This window comes from Ictalurus punctatus, chromosome 28 (genome assembly GCF_001660625.3).
Source record: "Ictalurus punctatus breed USDA103 chromosome 28, Coco_2.0, whole genome shotgun sequence".
NCBI classification, from domain to species: Eukaryota; Metazoa; Chordata; class Actinopteri; order Siluriformes; family Ictaluridae; genus Ictalurus; species Ictalurus punctatus.
The window spans coordinates 18,687,114-18,713,457 of NC_030443.2; the positions used below are offsets into that span (position 1 = coordinate 18,687,114).

At 40.3% G+C, this 26,344-nt stretch overlaps 2 protein-coding genes across 6 annotated transcripts in view; both read right to left on the reverse strand.

Moving 5' to 3' along the window:
* Window positions 1-2,422: 2,422 nt before the first annotated feature.
* On the reverse strand, window positions 2,423-16,495 carry ak1 (adenylate kinase 1). Of its 2 annotated transcripts, XM_017460285.3 has the most exons (7): window positions 16,390-16,495; window positions 6,788-6,824; window positions 5,019-5,054; window positions 4,516-4,679; window positions 4,179-4,295; window positions 2,751-2,942; window positions 2,423-2,511 (listed from the first exon to the last, which is right to left on the reverse strand). In XM_017460285.3, exons 2-7 carry the CDS (start codon window positions 6,792-6,794, stop codon window positions 2,443-2,445), a joined length of 585 nt encoding a protein of 194 aa, XP_017315774.1. In that variant the 5' UTR covers window positions 6,795-6,824; window positions 16,390-16,495; the 3' UTR covers window positions 2,423-2,442. The 2 variants fall into 2 exon arrangements, with proteins under 2 accessions (XP_017315774.1, XP_053533273.1); XM_053677298.1 differs by lacking the exons at window positions 6,788-6,824; window positions 16,390-16,495 and adding an exon at window positions 5,553-5,673.
* Window positions 16,389-26,344, reverse strand: part of gpsm1b (G protein signaling modulator 1b) — a 34,412-nt gene continuing 24,456 nt past the window's right edge. For 3 of the 4 annotated variants that reach the window (XM_053677296.1, XM_053677297.1, XM_053677295.1), the window contains exons 12-14: window positions 22,876-23,041; window positions 22,056-22,261; window positions 16,390-21,427 (exon numbers count right to left, since the gene is read on the reverse strand). In XM_053677296.1, the coding sequence (XP_053533271.1) occupies window positions 21,242-21,427; window positions 22,056-22,261; window positions 22,876-23,041 (558 nt within the window). In that variant the 3' untranslated portion in view covers window positions 16,390-21,241. Of the gene's footprint in view, window positions 21,428-22,055; window positions 22,262-22,875; window positions 23,042-26,344 lie in introns of all 4 variants that reach the window. The other variant, XM_053677294.1, reaches the window with a different exon arrangement.

Here is a 26,344-nt window from a genome sequence, read left to right on the forward strand (position 1 = left end):
CCCGAAAACGTTAAATAATTAAGTCATTATTACACACTTACTTCGCTTATTGTGAAATCTTACTAAGTGTATCATTCCTGATCCTTACAGTCTTTTCCTTTATTTTAAAGCATTTTCTGCCTCTGTGCTGTCAAAAAAGTTTTTTACTTTCGCCTCAAGCCATGACGAAAATATAGACCTGCACGTTATATTGCATTATTGCACCATGAAATATTGATATGGTGGTAAGAGTTTGAGAGTAAGTACTCTAACTAATCTCTAAATGTGTGTGTGTGTGTGTGTGTGTGTGTGTGTGTGTGAGTGATTATTTTGAGACTGTGTATTTTGGATGAAATCCCATCATACACAAACAATGCAATTTAAACTGATCTTTAACCCTTCACCTGTATGGAGCTTGGAAACTGACAAATGTATTGGAACATCCATCCATCCATCCATCCATCCATTTTCTGTACCGCGTATCCTACACATGGTTGCGGGGAGCCTGGAGCATATTCCAGAGAGCTCAGGGCATGAGGCGGGGGACACCCTGGACGGGGAGCCAACCCATTGCAGGGCACAACTGCACACACATTCGCACCCTTTCACACACTACGGATAATTTAGAGATGCCAATTAGCCTACTACACATGTCTTTGGACTGGCGGAGGAAGCCAAAGTGCCCAGAGGAAACCCCCGAGGCATGGGGAGAACATGCAGGCTCCGCACACATAGGGCGGGGGAAGGATTCGAGCTCCCATACCCAGGGGTGCGAGGCAAGCGTGCTGAACACTACACCACCGTGTATTTATTTCAAATATAGATTTGTATTTATTCAGTTCAACTTTTTTTTTGGTACAAATGTTGTTACTGAGCCAGGGATGTCATTTGAGGTCATGTGTGTGTGTGTGATGTTTTTATAGAGGCCCATTGATGCCAGATAGAAAAGAAAGAAGAAATATTTCTTTTTGTGTATTTTTGGCAACAGCAGTATGTTGAAATGTTGATTTAATATCTAAATTGTTTTATATGTATAGGGCTTTTCAAGCAGTGAAAATAATTGTGACGACATTCTGCAGTTCGTTGCTGACACGTCCGAATTTTGAGATAAAACAGGGTGACCATACGTCCTCTATTTCAGACCTTAAAAAAGCGTCTTAAATCCGAGAAAATGTCCGGGATTCGGCTTTACTTTCCTTATGATGTGCTTATGGTCTCATACTGCATCATGCTTTTGCATTGCTTTAACTCCTCTCTGTAATTCCCGCCTTCTCGGGAGATATATTTATTTATTTATTTATTTATGTGATGCTGATAGTGTGTCTTTTTCTGTGTGTTAAAGTGAGCATCCATACTGTTTTGAAAGCTATTAATATTTTTAATATAAGACAAAATATTGAGATATGTCAGAATATTAAGATAATAAGACAGAATTCTGAGATAATAAGACACTATTCTGAGATAATGTCCGAATTTTGAGATTATAAGTCACAATTCTGAAATCACGTAAGAATTCTGAGACAATAAGGCAGAATTTTGAGATATGTCCGGATTTTGAGTCGAGTTTTTAGATATGAGCCAGATTTTTGTGATAAGTCATCATTTCAAGCTAATGTGTCAGAGCTTTGGGATAATAAGTAAGAATTTCGAGTTCCTAAGTCAAAATGTTGAGATAATCTGTAAAAACTAGAACACAAGTCAGAATTTTAAGATGTGTCAAAGTTTCTAGATGACAAGTCAGAATTTTGAGATACCGATCGTTGTTTTTTCTTTTCTTTTCTACCTGGTGCATGTGGCCTCCGTAATATTTTACATGTACAGTTAGCACAATGCTAAATTTGAGGCTATACGCTCCTATTACTTGCTAGCTAACATTAGGTAACATTAACATTGCAGCTATAATGCAAAAAAAAAAAAACAGCTATCACAATATAGAACAATAAAATAATAATAATAAAAATATAACATTATGTCCATATTGTGCAGCATTTCTAAAATGGCTTTTTAATATTCTTTCAGCAGGTACGAAGATGAATACTTTTTCTTTTAAGAACTAATGTAAATAACTGTGGATGTTAGCATTAGCCTGTGGTACTTATAAAGCAGGAAGTGTAGCGCTATCGATTGCTGTGTGTGGACATGTGGTACAGCCTGTCAGAGCAAAACTACACAAAAGACAAAACGCAGCAGAAGCCCTTGACAACTGTACGCGCGGTGTAAACAGGCGCAAAGTGTTCTGAATACAAATGGTGTTCGGAGGGAGAGAAAGTACTGATGCGGTCTCCAGTGACAACGGCATGAACTATTCATTAAGGTGAAACCGGGCAGGCGGCATCTCCCACTGGCTTTACTGTGGATTTGTGTTTGTTTTTGGGCATCTCCTTCAGGCGTTTGAAGGGAGGGGGGGAACCTACAGAATAAAGACCCAGACAAAAGTGCAAAGTTCATCTGACCATTTTTTCTTTACTTGAGCTTATCGATTGCCTGGGAAACTTGTTTGAACACTTCATCCACAGGAAGCTCCGAGTCGATCTAAAAAGAAACAGAGGAACAATTCACGTAAAGTCTGTGTGATTTAATCCGTTTAAAGATTAAGATCTCTGATAAGATAGGACAATAAATCAGTATAAGATCCTCTAACGATAGACCTGCGATTAGAGAACATGACGTTCGATCGGCGTGACGCAGAAAAAGCAGGCTCGCGTAATACACAAACATCGTCTAAATCAAAGTGGCAGCATTCTGTAACTTCCTGTTAGAGGATCGCTCACCTTCCTGACGATGCCGCGGCTCTCGTAGAAGGCGATCACGGGCTCGGTGGCTTTGTAATAAAGGTCCAGGCGCTTCTTAATGGTCTCCTCGTTGTCGTCGGCGCGGCCGCTGGTCTGTCCGCGCTTCAGCAGCCTCTGCACCATCGTCTCGGACTTCGCGTCTATGTAGAGCAGCAGGGCAGGAGCACCGATCTAAAAAACAAATAAATAAACATCACAGCCGAGGCATTACTGATGGGTTTATAATGATAAAATAATAGAAAAATAATCCCGTCGCTGCCCGTCGTGCCAAATTTTCTGAAATACAGCAAACCATTTCTGTCCGAACCGAACACAGTAAGACTGGTGCATTAAAAGCTCAGGAAATATCAGATGTACCTTTATAAAAAATAATAGATTATCATAAAAACAGAGGTGCATCAAGAAGTAGAAGTTTGTCTACACATTTGATAGGCGTCCAAACAAATATCTAAATGGCGCACTTATATAGCGCTTTTATCCAAAGTGCTTTACACTGGTTCTCATTCACCCATTCACACACACACTCACACACCGATGGTAGCAGAGCTGCCATGCAAGGTGCTAACTTGCCATCGGGAGTAGCTTGGGGTTCAGAGTCTTGCCCAAGGACACTTCGGCATATGGAGTCATGTGGGCCGGGAATCGAACCACCTACGCTACGATTAGTGGACAACCCGCTCTACCACCTGATTCACAGCCAAAGGTATTCAAAGGTATCTGAATACCTTTTCTCAAAACCACTTTAGATAATAATAATAATAATAATAATAATAATAATAATAATAATAATTCCATTTCAGAATTTAGCATGGCTTTAAGTGTGTTCGTTACTGCAGTTCTGAATATATCCAGTAGAGGGCAGTGATTATTAATAGCGTTAATAGTGTATCACAATGTTGTTGTTTTTCTACTATGGCACAAAAAGAAAGTCAATCACATATGAGTCTAAACAAATTAAACAAAGTAAAATATAAACCTAGATACTGTCATTAGAATAAAAAATCTGTTCACCTGACTTCAGTTCTTCACTGTTATACCTTTTTATTGCAATAAAACATTTGATTTGGTGTAAAAAAAAAATAATAAATAAAAATAAAAAAATTTAAATGACATTTATTTGTATCAGATTACCTATAACTCAGGAATATCAACATGTCTGATATTGTATTTGATTAATAATTTTGAAGTAGCACATAATTTGTCACATGACCATCTTCCTGGATGTTATCTGCATTTGGGTGAATTCACTGCCCCCATGTGGTGAGAGCAGGAAGTGAAGACGAACCTTCCCAATACCGAACAGAGAAACGAATGCAAACATAACAAACAGATACTCGAGTATTTCAATTCGCCAGGATAAACACGCTGATGAACAGGATATATACTGTATTTAATGTGCATCATCACCTTCTTCTCAAACTCCTCCCCCTGCTTGACCTCTCGAGGGTATCCGTCAATCAGGTAGCCCTTGGACACGTCGGCCTTGGCGATCATGGCGTCCTTGATCATGTCCAGGACGGTGTCCTGTGGAAAGAGGAGACAGAGTCCGTTATACTGGATTTCTAAAGAATCCGAAATGCCGGGACACGTAGGAACTGTTTTAATAAAAATCATGCACATTAGAGTCAAGCAGAAATAATAAAGACGTATTCGTATGTTACTTTGCTGAACAAAAATCGCTCTGGAAAGTAGAGTTATTAAATGTTATTTCAGGTTCCCTCTCTCTCTCTCTCAGATGTCTCACCAGAGGCACCAGCTCTCCTTTCTGCATGATGGCCTGGAGCTGTTTGCCCCTCTCAGAGCCGGACGCAACCTCGGCACGCAGCAGGTCTCCTGAGGACAGATGTGTGTAGCCATACTTCTCCACCACCTTTTCGCACTGAGTGCCTTTACCAGAGCCGGGGCCGCCTGAGGAGCACAGGAACCGTTTATTGGAGGAAAGGAACTGAACCTGAACACAGTCTATTACGTAAAGAATAATACAGTGACGAGGCAAAACGTTATAGTGAAATAACGACTGTACAGTGTTTCAGTCCTCATCTAGTCTTCATCAGGGACAGCTTCGAGTCACTGTTTAAAAACACGACAGCACTGCCGGGTCTGATACATAACACATATCATCACTTCGTCAGCTACAGTCAGTACATTTAAACCTACTCACTGACAAAGCTGATAGATGAACCAGTCACCTGACTATATTTATATCAGTCAGCTTTATTTTAAATACATATTCATATATATACTTACCCACAACAAAGATGATCTTGGCGTCTTTAATTTTATCTGGAAATTAAAGCACAACAAATCAGCTGAACCGTGTAGAGTTGAGTGAAAAGTGTTCACCCCCACAGTTTCTGTCATATTTATTTATTTATTTACTATCTGTCTATCTATCTACAGTTTTTTTCAGATGATAGATACACAGATAGACATATAGACAGATAGATAGATAGATAGATAGATAGATAGATAGATAGATAGATAGATAGATAGATAGATAGATTTGAACAAAATGTAGGAAACGGTTATGAAGGTAAAGGGTGTACATGTAAATATTCTCTAATAATGTATATCACATTTAAAAATAAACTTTAATATAGTAAAATAAATTAACAAATTGAGCATTTTTGTTACATGTAACATTGTCACATTACATTAGAATGATTATTGTTGTTGTTGTTACGCTTATCAGATTTACATGTATTACAATTATTTATTAACACTGTTGCGATTTAAATATTTTCTGTCTATTAAAAAGAGTGACTTAATGTATTTATTTACCCTCAGGATGTATTGAGCGGATCCGCACACAACAAAATGCCATATTTCTGTCAGTTTTGTTCTACACAAGCGACACGACAAATAAAGTTCGGTTTATTATTTTTAGAAAGTTCTGAGTTGCCGTGGCAACAGTACCTAGCTTCCGTATTTGTTAGCGAACGTGACACGTCAACGTGTCCGCCATATTGGAACGGTCCAATTCAATCGTAAGCTAGTGTGGGTCTGTGATGAGGTTTACACTGATAAAGTTGTCTGTAACTCGCTTTATGTTCAAATGTGTGCCACAAAGTGTTCTTACGATACGTATATTTTAACTGAGTCGTGTTTTCTTGTTTACAAAAACCGTCTAAAATGTCACGAAAGAACTTCGTGAGAGTTGTTAGCTTTTTGTGTTAGCTGGCTAACCCAGCTAGCTCGCTTGGAGAGCGCGTGCTCGTGGGACGTGTAGTTTTCAGACCGTAAATGCAAAGAAATCAGATTAAGATTAAGATTAAAATGTTCAAATAATTCTTAAAACATAAAAAAAAACAAGGTATAGCACGTACAGCACTTTTGGCAGACAATAAATATGTTTGGCATACAATAAAAAGTGAACGAAAAACGAATTATCTGATTTACTTCCGGGTGAGACGTAAGTACGTCACCGGTTGTTTTTTTTTTTGTTTGTTTTTTTTTTTTACACAAACATTCTAATGAATACATTTCAAAGAAATGATCCACAATGTTCTTATTTACTTTATGAAGCATTTGACTACTTTCAGGACTGATCTGAAAACAATATTTCGGCACTTTTATTACTTCAGTATGTACTTTGCAATGAAATTTAAAAATATATTTTATTACTCATAACATTTCGGTACGTTTTACATGCGTCAACTGCCTTTTTAAAATTCATAACAATGATTATAATTCGAATTATAATCAAATTTAAAATAATCTGAATTTAACATCAACTGCATGGTGAATTGTAAAACACAACTCTGACCAGTAGATGTCGCCAGAGACAAGATAATTAAAGTCAGTGCTTCATGTTGGCCTGTACTGCATATATACATACATATATACATACATACATACATACATTGTATATATATTTTTTTTTTTTTCACGTCTACAACTTTTCTAGCTTTTAAAGACAAGATGCACAAACAATTTCTTCCTGTAAACTGTAATTCAGTTACTTTCATTAGCATATATACTGGATTTAAAATATTCTGAAAGGAAAAGTGTGTTACCTGCCATGGTGATAGATGTGTGATTTTATGGATTTTCCTGTGGATGAGAAAGAAACAGACATTGAGTAAAGGCATTACAGGATTATTAAAATACAATAAACTTTGAATATGTTGGACTCTATCCTTCCATTACATGTTTTATGTTTCTATGGAACTCTTTATGCTTAATCGGGATTTTTATGATATTCCCAGGACTTTAACTGTTAAGAGAGCAGTGAAGCTGTGTGGCGTGTCCTGTCACGCCTCCTACACGCTGAAACCCTCAACCCAGAGCGGCTACAGTAGAGGAAGTGCACACAGACGTGATGTCACAGTGTAGTGGACTTGCAGACGTGAGACAGAGGGTGTGTCTCCTCTTCCAGAGGAGATAGGAGCGAAGATACACAGGTGTATCCAATGCGGAAGTGTTTCTCGACGCACGTATAAATTCCCCTCCTCCTTTACATCTGCCACAATCTCAAACACAACGTCCTTTGATGATGTTGATGGAATTTTGCATGGAATATAATTCAATAATAATACGCTTACAATGAGTATTGTGATGAATTGATCCTCGCATGTTTGGATATGCAAAGCTGCACAAAAGATGCAATAATTTGTGTACTGTTCAATAATTCATCGTCGAGTCACCCAGACATTTCACATGCTATCAGTGCATTTAGCTTCATGAAGAATGTTGTTATTAACAAAGCTCCAACAACATGGCGGCAGATCCCGGAAGCGTAGCGAGGTCGCTTTGAAGTGACGCTTGAGAAAGACGAGGATATTCCATTCGACTCGCTTCGGTTCCTCTCCTCTCGCATCCCATCCTTAAATCCTTCCATCGCACCCTAAGGGGGCGGAGCTAAGACGCAAGGAAAGGAAGCGAGGATGCACATATAGGAAATGAGACGCGCCCCATGTCATCATCAGTGTGTTATTCTCACAGGAAACCAGTGTGTGATTATGCATGTGTGTGTGTGTGTGTGTGTGTGTGTGTGTTTGTTTTAACATGTACACATTTCCTGTGAAATCCGTCCCGACAGATCTAAAATATAAATAATTATAATCGGCTCGCCTCGGTGAATCAGAGTAAGACGAAAAGACGGTTCGGAAGATGGATTTATGATGTCTCACGATTACTCACGATCTATACGTGGTTTATTTTGACTTTTAAAAAAAGTCACATAGTGGACCTTTAATAAAAGATACGGTTCACTTCACTCACGGATTATTAAAGGCTCAACATGACGGGGGTTAAAAAGAACGACAGCAAAGAAGGGAAAAGCAAGCGAGAAAAGAAAAACGAGAAGAAAGAGAGATAATGAGAGACGTGGGGAAAGAAATATGATTTGAAACAACAGAAAAAGAAGATAAGGAAGGAAGGAAGGAAGGAAGGAAGAAGAATAAAAGACAGGAAAAAGAGGGGGAAGGAACGGTGGTGGGAGAAACAGAGCAAAAAAGTTTTTTTTAAAAAGAGAGAGAAGGAAAGGAAGGGAAATGAGAGAAAGGAAGAAGAAAAGGAATTGAAAGAGAGGAATGAAAAAGGAATGAAGGGAAATGAATGGGGAGTTAGAGGAACAGAAATAAAGAAAGAAGGAATAGGAAGTAAGGAACAGACAAAAATAAGTCAAAATATAAAGAAAGAAAGAAAGAAAGTAGGAGCAAGCAAAAAGAGGAAGAAAGAATTTAAAAGCAAGAAAGTAAAAATAGAACAGGGGAACAGGGGTGAAAGCAATAGAAAATAAACAGAAATTGAAGAAAAGGAACTAAAGCGAGAGAAGAATAACGGAGGAAAGAGAAACAAAAAAAGGAAGAAGAGAAAGAAAGAGAATGCGAGAGAAACCGCGAGAGACATAAAGAGAAAGGAACAGAGAGAGAAAGAGAGCGAGAGGAAAAGCGAATGAGTGTAAAATAATGTAAAAAAAATGAGTGTAAAATAATGTTATGTAGTATTAGTGTGTGTTGTGGGTCTTACCTGCAATGTGTGTGTGTGTGTGTGTGTGTGTGTGTGTGTGTGTGCAGGATGGCAGGAGTAAACAGATCTCTCGGCTCTTGTGTCTGCATGCCTGGGTCATGTGACCTGGGTGGCATTTATAGCTTAAAGCGTGTGTGTGTGTGTGTGTGCGCGCGTGTGCGTATTTGCGCGTGTGTGTGCATGCGTGTGTGTGCATGCGTGTGTGTGTGTGTGTGAACCCTGTAGGCGAGAAGAGTGACAGGTGCAGGAGCTGATGAAGCAGTCTGGAGTGACGAGCACTAATACCATAATCCTGCTGCAGCTCGGTGTGAACTGTGAGGAATAACGCCCTGAGTGCTGCGCTGTTACAGGAAACTAATCAACGGCAGCCTGGGGTCATGCAGCGGAGTTACTGTTCCACGCTCAAGTTATCTATAACTGCACGTCCTGAAGTGTTTTACTCCTCTTACTCAGAGCGGCAACACGTCGTACTTTTTATCCATTTAAAGTTACACTCACTTGTGTGTGGAACGCCCATGAAACAAGTTACTTCCTGTTCTCACTTCGCAGCTATAAACAGCCTTCACTTTGCACCATGGCAACGATGACACGTTATTAGCTGTTACTATGGAAACGACCATTATAAATATTAGCGTGGGATATAGGACATTAATCAACACCTTCTGGCCAATCAGAATCCAGAACTCAGCTGCGCTGCGGTAAATGTTCCCGTGTGTGTATGGTGAGAATGTGAACGAACCGGTGCAGTGTTTGTTCTGGGGTTAGCATGTAGGTGTGTTTATTCCGCAGTTGGCGTGTGTGTGTGTGTGTGTGTGTGTGTGTGTGTGTGTGTGTGTGTGTGTGTGCGTGTGTGTGTAAGTGATCTGTGTGTTTGCACAATGATACACATTGTTCTAGAGAATTCTGTGACGTCTCTTTGTTCCCTTCAGCTAATCGCTCACAGGCGAATGCTTTAAGACGACGCGTGAAGCTCGAAATGTTTCCACATTAAAGGAAGAGATGTGTCCCGTATTATTCATCGATATCGGAGTGAATCGAACGGTCCGATAATGTGGCGTTCCTTCGTTAAACACAATCTGTGAGAAAATCCCCACAGACGCACAGCCTGTGTGTGTGTGTGTGTGTGTGTGTGTGTGTGTGTGTGTGTGTGTGTGTGTGTGTGTGTGTGTGTTTACGGATTCAGGTAGAACTGTGTCTTAATGGGAGCGAAGATTAACGCTCAGAGGACAACAGGCTTTAACTCGTCATACCGAGCCACACCCACGTAGAGAGAGAAGGATAAACAAACAAAAAGAAAGAAAAAGGAAAAGATAATCAGCAAAAAGTGAGAGAAACAGAAAGAAAGACGGATAGGAAAAAAAAGGGAGCGACAAATAAGAGAGAAAGCAATGAGAGAGTCAGAGAAACCGAGAGGGAAATGGTAAAGAAAGAAGGACAAAAAGAAAGAAAGAAAGAAAGAAAGAAAGAAAGAAAGAAAGAAAGAAAGAAAGAAAGAAAAACAAGCAAAAAAGTGAGAGAAACAGGAAGAAAGAAAGATAGGAAAAAGGTAAGCAAGAAATAATGGAGAAAGTAATAAGAGAGTGCGAGAAACCAGGAGAGAAATAATGAAGAAAGAAGGATAAAGATTTTTTTTAAAAAAACAAGAAAGCAAAAAAAGGAGAAAAGAAAATATAACGAGAGTCAGAGAAATGGAGAGAGAACTGATAAAGAAAGAAGGAAAAAAAAGAAAAGGAAAGAAAGAGAAAGAAAGAAAGAAGAAGGAAGAGAAAAATAAGCAAAGAGTGAGAGGAACAGAAAAATGAAAGATAAAGGAAGGAGAAAAGGAAGAGAGAAATAATTAAGAAAGTAACGAGAGTCAGAGAACCCAGGAGAGAAATGATAACTAAAGAAGGATAAAAAAATAAAGAAAGAAAGAAAGAAAGAAAAAAGAAAGGAGAGTATAATGAGAGTCAGACATATTGAGAGAGAGAAATGGTAAAGAAAGAAGGATAAAAGGAAAAAGAAAGATAGAAAGAGAGAAAGAAAGAAAGTAGAAAAAAGTGAGAAACAGAAAAAAAGGTAGATAGAAATAAGGGAAAAGTAATGAGAGAGTAACAGAAGAAAAAGAAAGAAAGAGAAAAGAAAGAAAAACAGAAGGAGAAATTAGTGAAAGTAATGAGAGTGAGAAAAACAGAGAGAGAGAAATGGTAGAGAAAGAAGGATAAATAAAAAGAAAGAAAGAAAGAAGGAAGGAAAATGCACACGGGACAACAGGCTTTAACGCGTGGTTTTGGGCCACGCCCAGACGCCATGTCTCTCGGGGTGACGCGGTGCGATTTGCAAAGCGAACGAAAATCGTCTCGGATTTTATTGGACAGCGGGCTCTTCTCTTCTCTCCTCTTGCCCCGCCCAGAAGCATGACTTCTCCTTCTAATGATTGTGAGATCTCTCAAATGGGCGGAGCCTCGTAACCAACTGTCAATCACTGAAACAGTAATGAGCATGACTGACATCTCAGCCTTAGCGTGTGTATACAGTAAAAACTCATTTAAAGGCAACGGCTGCTGGTGTGTTTACCGTTGATGCTGTGAGCGGCCATTTTGATTTGACGTCACTTGCCGAACTCGGGGTTGAGGAGACGCCGAGTTTCCGAACAGGAATCCCGTGTTAACGGGGCGTTTTCTTCGGATTCTCCTGGTCGCAAGTGCAGTGTAAAGCGTGCAGTAGTGGTCAGTGGCGTAATCCGTAACAGCGTTGCACGACGTACGCGACGTATAGCTTGTTATTTTATCCTCGTAAATGATAAGTATTGTGAATAAAACGGAAGTCTAAAGTGATGCTTGATTATTTTCATTTCTTTTGACCTTCAGAGAAAGCGAGCTAGTTACAGCAGGAGTTTAGCTGCTTTTTAGCGAGACATGGCAGACACTACTCGTGTTGTCGCGCTTTAACGCTCTCACTTCTGAGGAGAGACGGAGAATTAATCAGGAGGCCGGACCACCAGGATTTATGCGTCTCTCGGTGACCCTGCGCTCTTTATAAAGGTCACCTCGCCTCCTGAATCAGCAGCGCTCGCTTTGGGAACCCGGGTTTTGCCAAGTATGGAGCCTGAGGCCGGCCTGCTCGGTGTGAGGGGCAATTAAAGTGCCAGTGCGGTGGAAAGAGTGAGACGTGAAGCAGTCAGGATGGATGACAAGTTACACCAGTGTGTAATGGACAGGTGGAGCAGATGGGGCGAGAGTGAGAGTTATATAAGTGTACAGGAAATGTACACTCCTGCTGCTACTCTCTCTCTCTCTCTCTCTCTCTCTCTCTCTACACAACATACTGTACTGTCTCTCTCTCTCTCTCTCTCTCTCTCTCTCTCTCTCTACACAACATACTGTACTGTCTCTCTCTCTCTCTCTCTCTCTCTCTCTCTCTCTACACAACATACTGCACTGTCTCTCTCTCTCTCTCTCTCTCTCTCTCTCTACACAACATACTGTACTCTCTCTCTCTCTCTCTCTCTCTACACAACATACTGCACTGTCTCTCTCTCTCTCTCTCTCTCTCTACACAACATACTGCACTGTCTCTCTCTCTCTCTCTCTCTCTCTCTCTCTCTCTACACAACATACTGCACTGTCTCTCTCTCTCTCTCTCTCTCTCTCTACACAACATACTGCACTGTCTCTCTCTCTCTCTCTCTCTCTCTCTCTCTCTACACAACATACTGTACTCTCTCTCTCTCTCTCTCTCTCTACACAACATACTGCACTGTCTCTCTCTCTCTCTCTCTCTCTCTACACAACATACTGCACTGTCTCTCTCTCTCTCTCTCTCTCTCTCTCTCTACACAACATACTGCACTGTCTCTCTCTCTCTCTCTCTCTCTCTCTCTCTCTCTCTCTCTCTCTCTCTCTCTCTACACAACATACTGTACTGTCTCTCTCTCTCTCTCTCTCTCTCTCTCTCTCTCTCTCTACACAACATACTGCACTGTCTCTCTCTCTCTCTCTCTCTCTCTCTCTCTCTCTCTACACAACATACTGCACTGTCTCTCTCTCTCTCTCTCTCTCTCTACACAACATACTGCACTGTCTCTCTCTCTCTCTCTCTCTCTCTCTACACAACATACTGCACTGTCTCTCTCTCTCTCTCTCTCTCTCTACACAACATACTGCACTGTCTCTCTCTCTCTCTCTCTCTCTCTCTCTCTCTACACAACATACTGCACTGTCTCTCTCTCTCTCTCTCTCTCTCTCTCTCTCTCTCTCTCTCTCTCTCTCTACACAACATACTGTACTGTCTCTCTCTCTCTCTCTCTCTCTCTCTCTCTCTCTCTCTACACAACATACTGCACTGTCTCTCTCTCTCTCTCTCTCTCTCTCTCTACACAACATACTGTACTCTCTCTCTCTCTCTCTCTACACAACATACTGCACTGTCTCTCTCTCTCTCTCTCTCTCTCTCTACACAACATACTGCACTGTCTCTCTCTCTCTCTCTCTCTCTCTCTCTCTCTCTCTCTCTCTACACAACATACTGCACTGTCTCTCTCTCTCTCTCTCTCTCTCTCTCTCTCTCTACACAACATACTGCACTGTCTCTCTCTCTCTCTCTCTCTCTCTCTCTCTCTCTCTCTCTCTCTCTCTCTCTCTACACAACATACTGCACTGTCTCTCTCTCTCTCTCTCTCTCTCTCTACACAACATACTGTACTGTCTCTCTCTCTCTCTCTCTCTCTCTCTCTCTCTCTACACAACATACTGCACTGTCTCTCTCTCTCTCTCTCTCTACACAACATACTGCACTGTCTCTCTCTCTCTCTCTCTCTCTCTCTCTCTACACAACATACTGCACTGTCTCTCTCTCTCTCTCTCTCTCTCTCTCTCTACACAACATACTGCACTGTCTCTCTCTCTCTCTCTCTCTCTCTCTCTACACAACATACTGCACTGTCTCTCTCTCTCTCTCTACACAACATACTGCACTGTCTCTCTCTCTCTCTCTCTCTCTCTCTCTCTACACAACAAACTGCACTGTCTCTCTCTCTCTCTCTCTCTCTCTCTCTCTCTCTCTCTCTCTACACCTGTGTGTCCACCCCGGACAGGACACACTTCCACAGCTGGGGCAGTTTAGTCTTGCCATTCCACCAGCATGTGTTTGGAGGGTGAACCAGAGGAAACCAGAGGAAACCTTACACACACACACACACACACACACACACACACACACACAAACACACACACACACACACACACAGTGCCATAGGAAAGTGTGTGTGTGTGTAAGAGCAGGAGATGGACCAAACCCTCCTCACACACCCTTCACCCCAGCGCTGTGCTCGAATTTAGAAAGACTTTAAATAGAACCGGTTACAGCTGCTGTGCTCGCCTTACACTCATCATCATCATCGTTCACCATCATCACAGCACGACCATCTGGAGAATTAATCAGTTCCTAACTTAGTAATGCAACACCAAGTGTACACACTGTATTTTATTTTTAAAAGGACAGGTGTGTCCGTTGGGTCCATCCGGAGCTCTGGTTTCCTCCGAGTTCCCCCCTTTCCTCACACCTCCCAGCAACATGGTGGACTTACAGCGCTAAACTGTCTCCTATGGGTGTGTGTGTGTGTGTGTGTGAGAGAGAGAGAGAGAGAGAGAGAGAGAGAGAGAGAGAGAGAGAGAGAGAGAGTATATGTGTGTGTATGCACAGGAAAATAAAAGCGCTGAAAGCGAAAGTGATAGTGAAGGAAATAAAGAGCCTTTTGAGTTGTTCCCAGCCTGCCTCCCATATTCTCACTCCCGACCCAGGGGAAGTGTCACAGGGAGAATACCAAATGAGAAAGAAAGAAAGAAAAGAGAGAAAAGAATGGAAGAAAAAGAGGGAAGGAAAAAACATATCATAGAACATTAAAAAATAGAATTTTAGAGAAAGAACATTAAAATGTTAAAAATTAAAAAAAAAAAGAAAGAAAATAAGCAATTAAGCAATTAAATAATTAAATAATTACTTAAGGAAGGAAGGAAGGAAGGAAGGAAGGAAGAAATGAGATGAGAAAAAAAGAATGTAAAAGAAAGAAAAATGTAAGAAATAAAAAAAAGAAAACAAGAAAGAATGAAAGAAAGCAGGACAGAAGGAATGACGGAACCGAGAAGAAGAAAGAAAGAAAAAAAGCAAGCGAGAAAGAAAGATGAGATGGGGGGGGGGGGAGAGAATGTCAAACCTACAGAAAAAAAAATACGAAAAAAGGGAAACAAGAAAGACAGAACGAAAGAAAGCAGGAAGGAAGAAAGAAAGAAAGAAAGAAAGAAAGAAAGAAAGAAAGAAAGAAAGAAAGACCAAGACAAAAAGAGGAAGAAATAAAAAATAAAAGAAGCATGAAAGAAACAATGAAAAAACGATGAGGGGAAAAAAATAAAGTGAAACCCAAAGAAAAGCGTAGGAAATAAAAAGGGAAACAAGAAAGACAGAATGAAAGAAAGCAGGAAAGAAGGAAAGCAGGAAAGAAAGAAAGAAAGAAAGAAAGAATCTATAGGTGTCATGTGCTTTGTCAGTAAGTTGAGATGATGTAAGAGCTGGATTCGGACCTTTCACAAACGCGTTAATCAAATCTGTACTTTTATGTAGAAACGCCCATAAATTAAATATTCATTTATGCAAATGTGTAAGACAGCGAGGCGTGTCCTAATGCTCATATAACAAATTCAATTATTAGAAAACCAGCTTGAAGTGTTTTTTTCCAGGTTTTTCCAGATCCATGTAACGCAGCAGTAATAAAGCACGAGTGGCCTTTTTTTTAGTTATGTAAAAATTAGGGTGATCTCCGAGTGTTTGTTTACGCACACTCGCACGCACGCACACACGCACGCTCACACGCTGTGCAGTACGTACAGTACGCAGGCTGTCGCGCACTTCGCGTGACTCCGGTCACTCGATGCCACCCTCTCCTCACTTCATCTAAAAAAAGCCTCCCTTCTCCTGCAGCTGTCCTCAACATCACGACACCACGACACCTTCACGACCCCCGGACTCTTCTGGAATCCCTCTTCTTCACAGCTCGGGGGCTTGAGCTGTTGCCACGGCAACAGCGGAGCGCCGTGTGTGAGACGTCCAAGCGGAGAGCCAGCATGAGCTACGCACATGTAGCGGGTTCTCTCTGGTCGTGAGCCTCGAGAGCGGTGCCGTTGGCTCATGTCGTGAGTACTCAGAGTGAGCACGAGCATTGTAATGAAGAACGAACGAACGAAACAACGAAACGTGTCGAACGTGTCGCGCGAGCGTGTGATACGAATGTCAGTGTCAGTTTCAGCGTTAATGCAGGGTGTCTTCCTCTGACTGAGTCTGACTCGTTCTCATCCTGAGCTCGTTCTCATAACCTTAACCGCTCCAAGGGCACACACACACTTCTCAGTGACACCGCAGTCCCAGCTGTCAAAACACACCACTCGCTTTGCATCCCTCTCTTCTGTTTTGTTTTGGTTTTTTTTTCACGTGAGGTCTTCTACTTCCTGGATAGACAACACATTATTACTGTCTTTCAGTTGACACAGTTTATACAGTGTCCAGCCTCAGTAGCTCTCTCTGAACCACACCATAATCCTGTCCTAATACCACCCTTTAATCAAGCTCTTCTGTGTGTGTGTGTGTGTGTGTGTGTGTGTGTGTGTATACTAACCTCTCTCTTGGTTCTGTGTGTATGTGTATGTGGCGTCTCAGCCTTCCGTCTCTCTCTCTCTCTGTGAAAGCACAGGTGTGTATCTGCTCTCTCTCTCTGTCTCTCTCTCCCTGTCTCTCTCTCTGTCTGTCTCTCTCTCTCTGTCTGTCTCTCTCTCCGTCTGTCCCGGCGAGTCTCCCTGCTGCACCGCACCCCTCCTTCTCCCTCTTGCGTCTTTATATAGAGTGGCTCAGCCTCTCGCACAGCCTGCTGGGAAATAAGAGGAGGGTTTGTTTGTGTGTGTGTGTGTGTGTGTGTGTGTGTGTGTGGTGGCGAGAAGGCAATCCGTTTGTTACGACCCTGGAGAAGGAGGAGTGACAGTGAATTGAGAACAGAAAAAGAAGGAAGATGGTGTATGTAAATGAGAGAGAGAGGCTGGACTGACATACAGGAAGTGGTGGAAGCGCTGGAATGATAAACAATGTGTGTATGAGGCATCTTGAACTGCAGCAGTACTTCTCCACGTTCTGTAGCGCGACAGTTTGGAAGGGAAATGGATTTTTTTTTTTTTTTTTTTATCGCCGTGTCTAAAAATTCGAGGAAGAATATTGTGTGTTGTCACACAAAGTTTCATTAAAAGAAATAAACAGAGGTTTGACCACCCTGGGTTATGTCTATCAGCTTTGCACATCTGGATCTTGAATTTATTTATCCATTCTCCTTGGCAAACCTCTGTGAGATCAGATGGAGACTGCTGCTAGTGAATTATTTTTATAATAACTTTTGCCTCAGATTCGCAGTCAGGCTTTGACTGCGCCGTTCAAACGCATTCTCCAGTGAAGCTTTGGCAGCGTTCCTAGCATTGTTGTTCTTTTCAAAGGTGAAGCTCCGCCCACAGCCTCAAGTCCCTTGCAGACAGGAACAGGTTTTCTTCCAGGATTACCTTCTTCATCCATCTCGCGCTCAACACTGACCAGTTTCCCAGTCCCCATATAATGCCACCACCACCATGCTTCACAGTGTTGGGTTTCCGCCCAACAGTTTTATTTAAACTTTTTTTTTTTTTTTAAAGAGTGCGATTTTTCGTGCTGGTTTAAACATGACTGGTATCCTTACCTTAGTAATTCCATCTCTTCCCGTAACATCTAGCAAAGATTTGGAGGATCTTGGGCCAGTCCTCCAAGAGCAAACACTTTTCAAGCACTTTTACATTCCTTTCGATTCTGTTACAATTCTTCATGTGTGCTTGTGTACGTGGTCATTATCTTGTTGAAATGCCCATCCATGGGTACATCTTAACCTCTTGATAATATTCTGTAGGGGTGACAATATTTGTGAAACACCTGTTTGTCAAGTGGCTTAAATAGAAATCATAGTGTGATGTTTATTCTTTACACTTATTTTTGTCTTTTCTCTATAAGGGTGCCAAAATTTTTGCTCTATAGCTTAACTAGTCACTATGACAGATATTTACACGTGTATTATTGCTCGAGGTTGATGAGATCAACCAGCGCTCGATCAAATCATCATTTCGACGCGTTTTCCACATCATCGGCGTAGAACAGAATTAAATCAAGTATATATAAAGCACGTCATTCGTATGAAGCATATTAATAAAGAATAAAAGAGTGGTTACATTTTCATCAACATTTTATTAAAATGTTGAAAAGTGGACGTACTCGTCCAACAACACAAAATAAATACAAAAACGTACGTCATGGCAGTGATTGAACTGTAAAAACATACCGAATAATTTCAGATTAACTCCCATCAAACTGATCAGCTGATCTCAGATATGAATATTCATTATTTAAATCTTTAACTCCAAAGGTTTGGCTAGAAATATTTACAGTTAGCTCTTCAGTTAGAATATAAAGCATAGTTTAATTATTATTTTTTTTTATACACTGTACTCAACTTAACACAATTCTGAAGAATTAAATACATTTATATTTCTACCAGTTATTTATATTTCTATCATATACATGATATGATAATGATTTCATTATTGGACACGAGTCATTTGTTAAACGTCAGAATCGTAAGGTGAACAGGGTCATTAATAAAGTGTGTAAATATATTTCATTATAAAAAAAATTTCAACTTGTTAGGGTCACGAAAGAAAGAAAGAAAGAAAGAAAGAAAGAAAGAAAGAAAGAAACGAGAGGAGGAAGTGGGCAAAAAAGGAAGAAAGAAACAAATGGGAAAATGAGAAGAGGAAAGAACAATAAAGAGTGAATGAGAAAAGAAGTAAATAGACAAATAAATGAAAGAAAGAAAGAAAGAAAGAAAGAAAGAAAGAAAGAAAGAAAGAAATGAGAAAATTTAGGTGGAAATGGAAAGTAAGACAAGGAATAAATAACAAAGAAAGAAAGAAAGAAAGAAAGAAAGAAAGAAAGAAAGAAAGAAAGAAAGAAAGAAAGAAATGGGAAAATGGAGGAGAAATATAGAAAGTAAGAGGGGGAAATAAGTACCAATGAAAGAAAGAAAGAAAGACAAAAAAGAAGAAAGAAAGAAAGAAAGAAAGAAAGAAATTAGAAAATGGAGGAGAAAAATAGAAAGTAAGGGGGGAATAAACACCAAAGAAAGAAAGAAAGAAAGAAAGAAAGAAAGAAAGAAAATAGAAAATGGAGGAGAAAAATAGAAAGTAAGAGGGGGAAATAAATACCAAAGAAAAGGAAAGAAAGAAAGAAAATGGAGGAGAAATGGCAGCTGAATTTAAACCTCAGAACCACCAGGTGGCGATAAAGCAGAAAAAAGTTTGAGAGGAGGTGTGACACAGATCAGATCAAACACTCAGAAGGAACCCTTCTGACTTGAACACGCCCCTTCCTGCTTCACTCTGATTAAATCCCCATCACTGTCTAATCTCTGTTTCGTTACTGATCAGATCAGGTGAGGATCGAGTCTCTTGCGATGACGAGAGTTTAGGAGCAGCATTGAAGCCCAGAAGTCATTCCGATCTGATGCTGTTTCTTCTGATCAGTTAGTTGACTAGTCTGTATGTCAGTTATTTAGCACACTAGCACTGTAGTGAGCACGTACACTGCCCTACATTAATATTGGCACCCTTGGTAAATATGAGCAAAGAAGGCTGTGAAAAATTTTCTTTATGGTTTAAGCTTTTGATCTTTTGTTAAAAACATTTCACAAAAATACTCTGCTCTCATGGATATGAAACAACTGCAAACACAACACAGGCTTATCAACAAAAAAATTTTTTGTTAAGTGTAGGTGTGCAACCCTATGAATTCATATGAGACAAATATATTTGAAGTATATTCCCACTGATATATTACATTTTATTTGTACACCTGGGTGACTAGAACAGGAAATTGTTCAACCATGACTTCCTGTTTCACATGGGTATGGATATGAGGGAACACACAGGCCAAATTCCTTAAGTCATTCATAACAATGGGTAAGAGCGAGGAATATAGCTGTGATGTGCAGCAAAAGGTTGTTGAGCTTCACACAATGGGGCGTGTCTATAAGAAAATAGCACAAGCATAACCTCAAAACCTAATAGTGGACCTCAAAATGTGAAGGATCTGGAGAGATTCTGTACGGAGGAACGCTCTCAGATCCCTCGCCATGTATTCTCCAACCTCATCAGGCGTTATAGGAGAAGACTCAGAGCTGTTATCTTAGCAAAGGGAACTAGCACAAAGTACCGACTGAAAGGGTGACAATAATTCTTGCACCCCTATATTTAACAAAGATATTTTTTTATAAACCTGTGTTGTGTTTGCAATCGTTTGATATCCATGAGAGCAGAGTATTTTTGTGAAATTTTTTGAACAAAAGAATAAACAATAAAGACCATTTTTCACAGCCTTCTTTGCTCATATTTACCAAGGGTGCCAATATTATTGGAGGGCGCTGTATAGTGAACTAAATGGAAGATTTATGAGTAAGTATGGTAAAACCAAGGATGAAATAAATGATGGGTAAATAAATACAAAAATCCATATGAATTCACATTTTTTTTAAAAGCAGAAACTAATTGAAAATATTTAACGCGATAAAATCGTGGCGTTGCCTCCCAAAGCTGCGAGGAAAAGAAGATCAGAAACGAGAAAGAAGCTTTGGATCAATCTGCGGTATTTGTAGCTCCGCCTACATATCCATGTTTTTTTTTTTTTTTTTCCCGATAGCTAGGACACTTGTGCAAGAAAAGCAACCACTTAGTTACGTCACGGCTCATTTAGCTCTAGCGCATGTCGAAAGCGTCGATCATCATCAACATAAAAGCTTAGTTTTTTTTGTTTGTTTTTTTTTTACAAACAGAACAATCGTCCATTTGTTTTCTCTTTTGAAAGCTTATATATTTTTTTTTACTTGTTAAATCATCTTATCTATCTTAATTCATTTAAAAAATGTACATTTTTTTCACAGTCATTGTTATGTCAGTCTTTTTCTCCACCGATGCAATAATAAATATACAACATGCTACTAAAAAAAAAAACAAAAAAAAAACGCAGAAGACAGAAAGCACCTATTTTGAATTATTTTGAAGGATTGTGTATCATTTGAATCAACACTGACACCGAACATGTCACGGCTGCCGGAGGAACGACACCCCGTCTGAATAAAAGCTTAAAACCCGAGCGCACTTAAAGGCTCGGGGACGTTAACGCGTCACACCACTTTAAAACACGTACAGGATGTTGATTAGCGGCTAGCAAGCAAGCGAGCGCGCACTACAACAACACTAGAGGCTGGTGGCTAACGAACCGCAGGAGGCGCCTTTAAAAACATCACCCCGGATCAAATACAGTGCACGAAGTCAGTCGTACACAAACACACAGACGATGCAGTCATAGTCCAGAAACCTTCCCGTGATCAGTCTCTCTCCTGCTCTCTGCGCGGTCTAGCTGGAGTCTCCGCTGGCGTTCTCGTTATCCGAGTGGTTCTCGGAGGGAAGCTGGACGCGCTGTTCGTCCATGCGTTTGGCCTGAACCCTCTGGATCAGGCTGAAGAAGTCCTCGTCCGGCACGGTGGGGGCGCGGGGACCGCCTTCAGGAGGAGAACACCGCTGATCGTCTATCCTGGAGGACTGCCACGACATCGAAACATAAAAACAGAAATAACAATAAACATAAAAATAATAATCATAATTGTGGAAACAAATTTCCTCTTTGAGGACAAATAAATGATCTATCTATCTATCTATCTATCTATCTATCTATCTATCTAAACAAGTGGTGAGGGGATTACAGCTGAACTGTAAAAAAAAAAAAAAGAAAATATTAATAAGTTAAAGGTAAATATGTAAGGAGTAACACACGACTGTCCCGCAGAAGTGGATAATTTGAATAATGAATGACATATCAACTTTTTAAAAACATATCAGCTTATAGTTACATTTCAGGATGTGGAATTTTGGAGAAGCGAGTTAGTTCCTGTTCTCACTCACACACATAAACAGCCCTCTCTTTATTCTCTCTCTAGAAGTCAATCTTTTTTTTTTTTTTTTTAAATTGCAGCTTGGGGGGGGGCGTGCAAACTTTTGCTTTTTTTCTTTTTATCTTAACAGACACCATTTCTGGAACATCAGCGAAGCCAGAGGCACTAAATGTCTCGTATAGCTATTTCTCAGAGGGTGTACAAACTTTTGCACCTAGCCATAAACCTAGAAACTGTAACTACTGTGACTTGTGCTCGCGTGGCACTCATACCCTCACCTGACACTTGATGAGCATGTTGAAGAAGTCGTCGCTGGGCTCCTGAGGCTCGGCTTCGGTGCGCAGGTGCCCCAGGTTATTGTGGGTAATCCTGAGACCTGGCAGGTTCCCCACGCTGACCCGCTGGTCGTCCAGTCTGCGGCTCTGCGAGCTGGCGATCAGATCAAACAGCTCCTCCGTCTGAGGCGAGGCCAGCAGGCTGGCGTCTGTGTGAAGAACCCAGAGAGTACAGGTGTGTGTGTGTGTGTGTGTGTGTGTGTGTGTGTGTGTGTGTTAACCATTTAACTAGTGAATCGTTTAAAGCCCCTGATGTTTTAATGTCATTAATGATTCTTTACCACGTTTACCATGACCGCAAGCGTATTAAAATAATAATAAATACTGACACTCGTTAAGAATGTTTAGAATAAGTGCCGGGATTGTCGGGAGTATAAACAGTTAACGTGAACGTAAAAACGTGTCAATTCTGTCACGATATTTGAAGGCGTTTCTATGTTACTTGAGAATCTTTCGGTTTGGTAACAAACTGGAAGCAAAACAGCGGAATCTTAACGGAGTAAATAAACTATATAACCCATCTGACAATATTAAATACTTCAATCTACAAAAGATTTTAACATCAGATCAACTGCATTCAGAAAATATTATTTTTATTGAAAAAATAACGACAATAAATCAATAAATAAAGCATCGCACCATACTGGCGATTTGTAAAAAAAAGAGTACTGTGACAGAATTGATCAGGATATTGATATTGTATCGCCCAGCCCGGCTCCCTGACCTGCCGGCTCTTACTGGTGGATGAGAAATGTAGACTGACCGATCATGTCGCTGATGTCCGAGTCTGCGGCGTCGTCATTGCTGTGCGTGTCCTGACCGTTAGCGTCCTCACTGAGACGGCAGCGCTGATCGTCCATGCGGCTGCTCTGGAACTTACTGAGCAGTTCGAAGAAGCAGTCCTCATTGGAGGGGTCGCGACCCAGCTTCTGCATATCACACACACACACACACACACACACACAGCCTCTTCAGCAAGATGAAGACTGAGACGATAGCTGTGATTATCTGTAGCTATATACATCATCACGCTAATGATTCATTCACTCTCATAATAACTTGTAGTTTTATATATATATATATATATATATATATATAAACTCAGCAAAAAAAAAGAAAGGTCCTCTCACATTCAGCTCACGTTTCCAGCAAATGTCTTAACGTGTGTAAATATTTGTATGAAGATGAAAAGGTTCAACAACGGAGAGATAATCTGAAGAAGTTTCACAGACGTTCGAGGAAGAGAAATGGAAGAATGAGTCCCTGAATAAAGTGGAGGTGGATATCAGGAGGAACAGTCAGCATCTCCAGCTGCTTTAACTACTACAGTGCAGCAGCAGATCGGTCCGTTCGTGCTGCGAGATGTTCCTCCACTCTTCCACCAAGGCGTCCGCAAGTCCTCCGTCACGTCTGAAGGGACACGCTTACGTGTAATGTTCCACCGCGAGGACGATCATCTGTCCTTCCTGTCTCCCTGTAGCACCGTCTCAGACGTCTTACGTTACAGACGTTACAGTTTACCGCTCCGGACACATCTTCAGTCCTCACGCCTCCCTGCAGCAGGTCTACGGCTCGTTCACGCAGGAGAGCGGGAAGCCTAGGCGTCTTTCTCCCGGTGTTGTTCAGAGTCAGTAGAAAGGTCTCTTTACTGTGCTAACTCAGTTGTAACTGACATTAATCCCCTTCCACCTGTAAACTGTTCGAGTCTTAAGGACTGCTCCACAGCGGCAGAACCCTTCGTTTAAACCCTTTCCAATAAAGATCTGTAAAGATTATTCCGATTTTACAAAATGATCTTTAAAACACAGACTCCTGGAAAAGGGACGCTTCTTTTATTTGCTGAGTTTATTCGTGTGTTATATATTTATTTTCTCTTAGAAATCTATACGGCGAAGCTGACACCTTTAAAGAATATTGTTCGTGTACTTTTAATGCCGCGGGTCATTTGTTCATTCCAGATCTGGACATTCACTACAAAACATTGAGGATAGGTTTAATATAAATAAAGATAATGAAATAAAATGATATCTAATAATAATAATAATAATAATAATAATAATAATAATAATAATAATAATAATAATAATAATAATAATAATATCTCAATAACTAACTAAACCAAATGTAAAAAACAAATAAAAATAAATAAAAATAAATAAAAATAAACACATATTTTAGTTGGTTGTTAACTTATTTAAGTTTATTTTATTTTTCTTTACAAAAGAAAAAAACAAATATACAGGCAAACAATGAAAAAAAAAACTAAAATGCTTTTGTTTATTTGTTTGTTTAATTTTTATTTCTTTTTTTTTTTAACTTAAGATAAATTTTTTGTAGCAAATGTCCAGATCTGACAGCAAACTAAATGTACTTGCTGGTTTGTTTGTTTTTAAATTCAATAAAATAAAATAACATCATGAAAATGTTTATATTATGTTTATTCATCCATACATCCATCCATCCATCCATCCATCTATCTATCTATCCATCCGTCTATTCATCCATCCATCCATCCATCTTTCAATCCATCTATCTATCCATCTATCTATCCATCCGTCTATTCATCCGTCTATTCATCCATCCATCCATCCATCTTTCAATCCATCTATCTATCTATCTATCTATCTATCTATCTATCTATCTATCTATCTATCTATCTATCTATCCATCCACTCATCCATGCATCTATCTATCCATCCACTCATTCATTCATCTGTCTGTCTGTCTATCTATTTATCCATCCATCTATTTTTCTATCTATCTATCTATCCATCTGTCCGTCCGTCTATCTATCTATCTATCCGTCCATTATTAACAGATTACTACTACTAATAATAATCAGATTACAGGTTCGAAACTAACTACGGCGCAACATCGAATCCAGAAAATGAACAATCTGGCACCTTTCTCTCCGTCTTCTCTCCCTCTGTCTTGTTTTTTGTCTCACCCTTTCTCCCACTATCCTGCTGTCTGTCTCTCAAGCTCTCTCGCTCTCTCTCCGTCTTTTTTCGTTGTTTTCATAGTACAGCACCTAATCCTAAAAATACGGCACTTTTCCTACAAACGCATGTGATCTGGAGCAGCGATTCCTCAAAAGCACAGTGAGGCACAGAGCCGGAGGGAAGGTTAATAACGGAGCACAGGAACTCAATATCTCATCAGCACATGAACCAAAAATCAACCGTGCAGCCCGAGGACGCGAGGACAGACACGGAGCACGGCTGGATCTATACACAACACATGGACACACACACACACACACACACCATCGATATTCATCGATACACACATGCTAAAGCTATGCTAAACAACATTCAACACAAGGTTTCGTTTTTTTTTTTAGACTAAGTATATCATCACCATGCCGCGAGGCAGCAGAGATCAAACCTGTCCCATCTGGAGGACATCACGGGTCATTACTTTTCTCATTTAAAGGGGATTTTTCCGTGCGTGCTTATGGTGGACAAAAAGAAGCTTCTAGTAATTCTGTCCACCAAACGCGAGTTCGGAATAAGAACAATAAGCATAAATATCTGTTTAGAAATCTCTCCCGTATCATGTTGCGATAATATAAAAAAATTCCCAACGTTCACATCAGCAAGTGACAATGCGGCAGACGTCCGTCCGTCTTCTACGCAGCTGCGCGTCACGAAGCCTCGATTCCGGCGACAGAGCCACGTTTGAGTGAAGAGTTCCTCAATTCTACGCAGATTAAAAAGAAATCCAAATTGTCTCGACCGATTCCTCGGACCGATCCCATGGTACGTGTGGTCCGACGTTTCTTCAGTTCCCCACTATATAAAACTTTACTTCCATTCTGCAATTAATTCCAATTGCAAAGGGAAATAAAGCCGGGAAAGAAGTCGCGGAGGTCTTTGGCGCCTCAGCGGGTGCACATAGCTAGTACATGGCTAGCTTGTTTCGCTAATATAATCTGAGAACGAAGCTAGCATAAAGCCTAAGAACGTAACACGTAAATCAAAGCAAATTTTCATACTGGTTTGAGCGTTATTTAATTTGGCTTTAACTAGTTCGTTTTAGAGGATATATATATATATATACTTATATAGCTACGAACTTTGTGACAACTACAACATGCAACGTGAGCGACTTGTCGTGAACTAGCGGCAGATGTTTCACTATTGGTGAGCATAATTGAAACATATTGTGTGCTAATTAACCGAACTAGCTAGCGAGCTAATAATGGCTAACTAGCAAGATAGCGAGATAGC

Excerpts from the sequence above, each read along its gene's own strand:
- ak1 (XM_053677298.1), bottom strand. The coding sequence starts at position 5,595 with ATGGCATTTTGTTGTGTGCGGATCCGCTCAATACATCCTGAGG. Across the intron at positions 4,296-4,515 it reads AAGGAGAGCTGGTGCCTCTG|GACACCGTCCTGGACATGAT; the intron begins GTGAGACATCTG and ends CTCTTTCCACAG. Across the intron at positions 2,512-2,750 it reads GCCGCGGCATCGTCAGGAAG|ATCGACTCGGAGCTTCCTGT; the intron begins GTGAGCGATCCT and ends GTTTCTTTTTAG.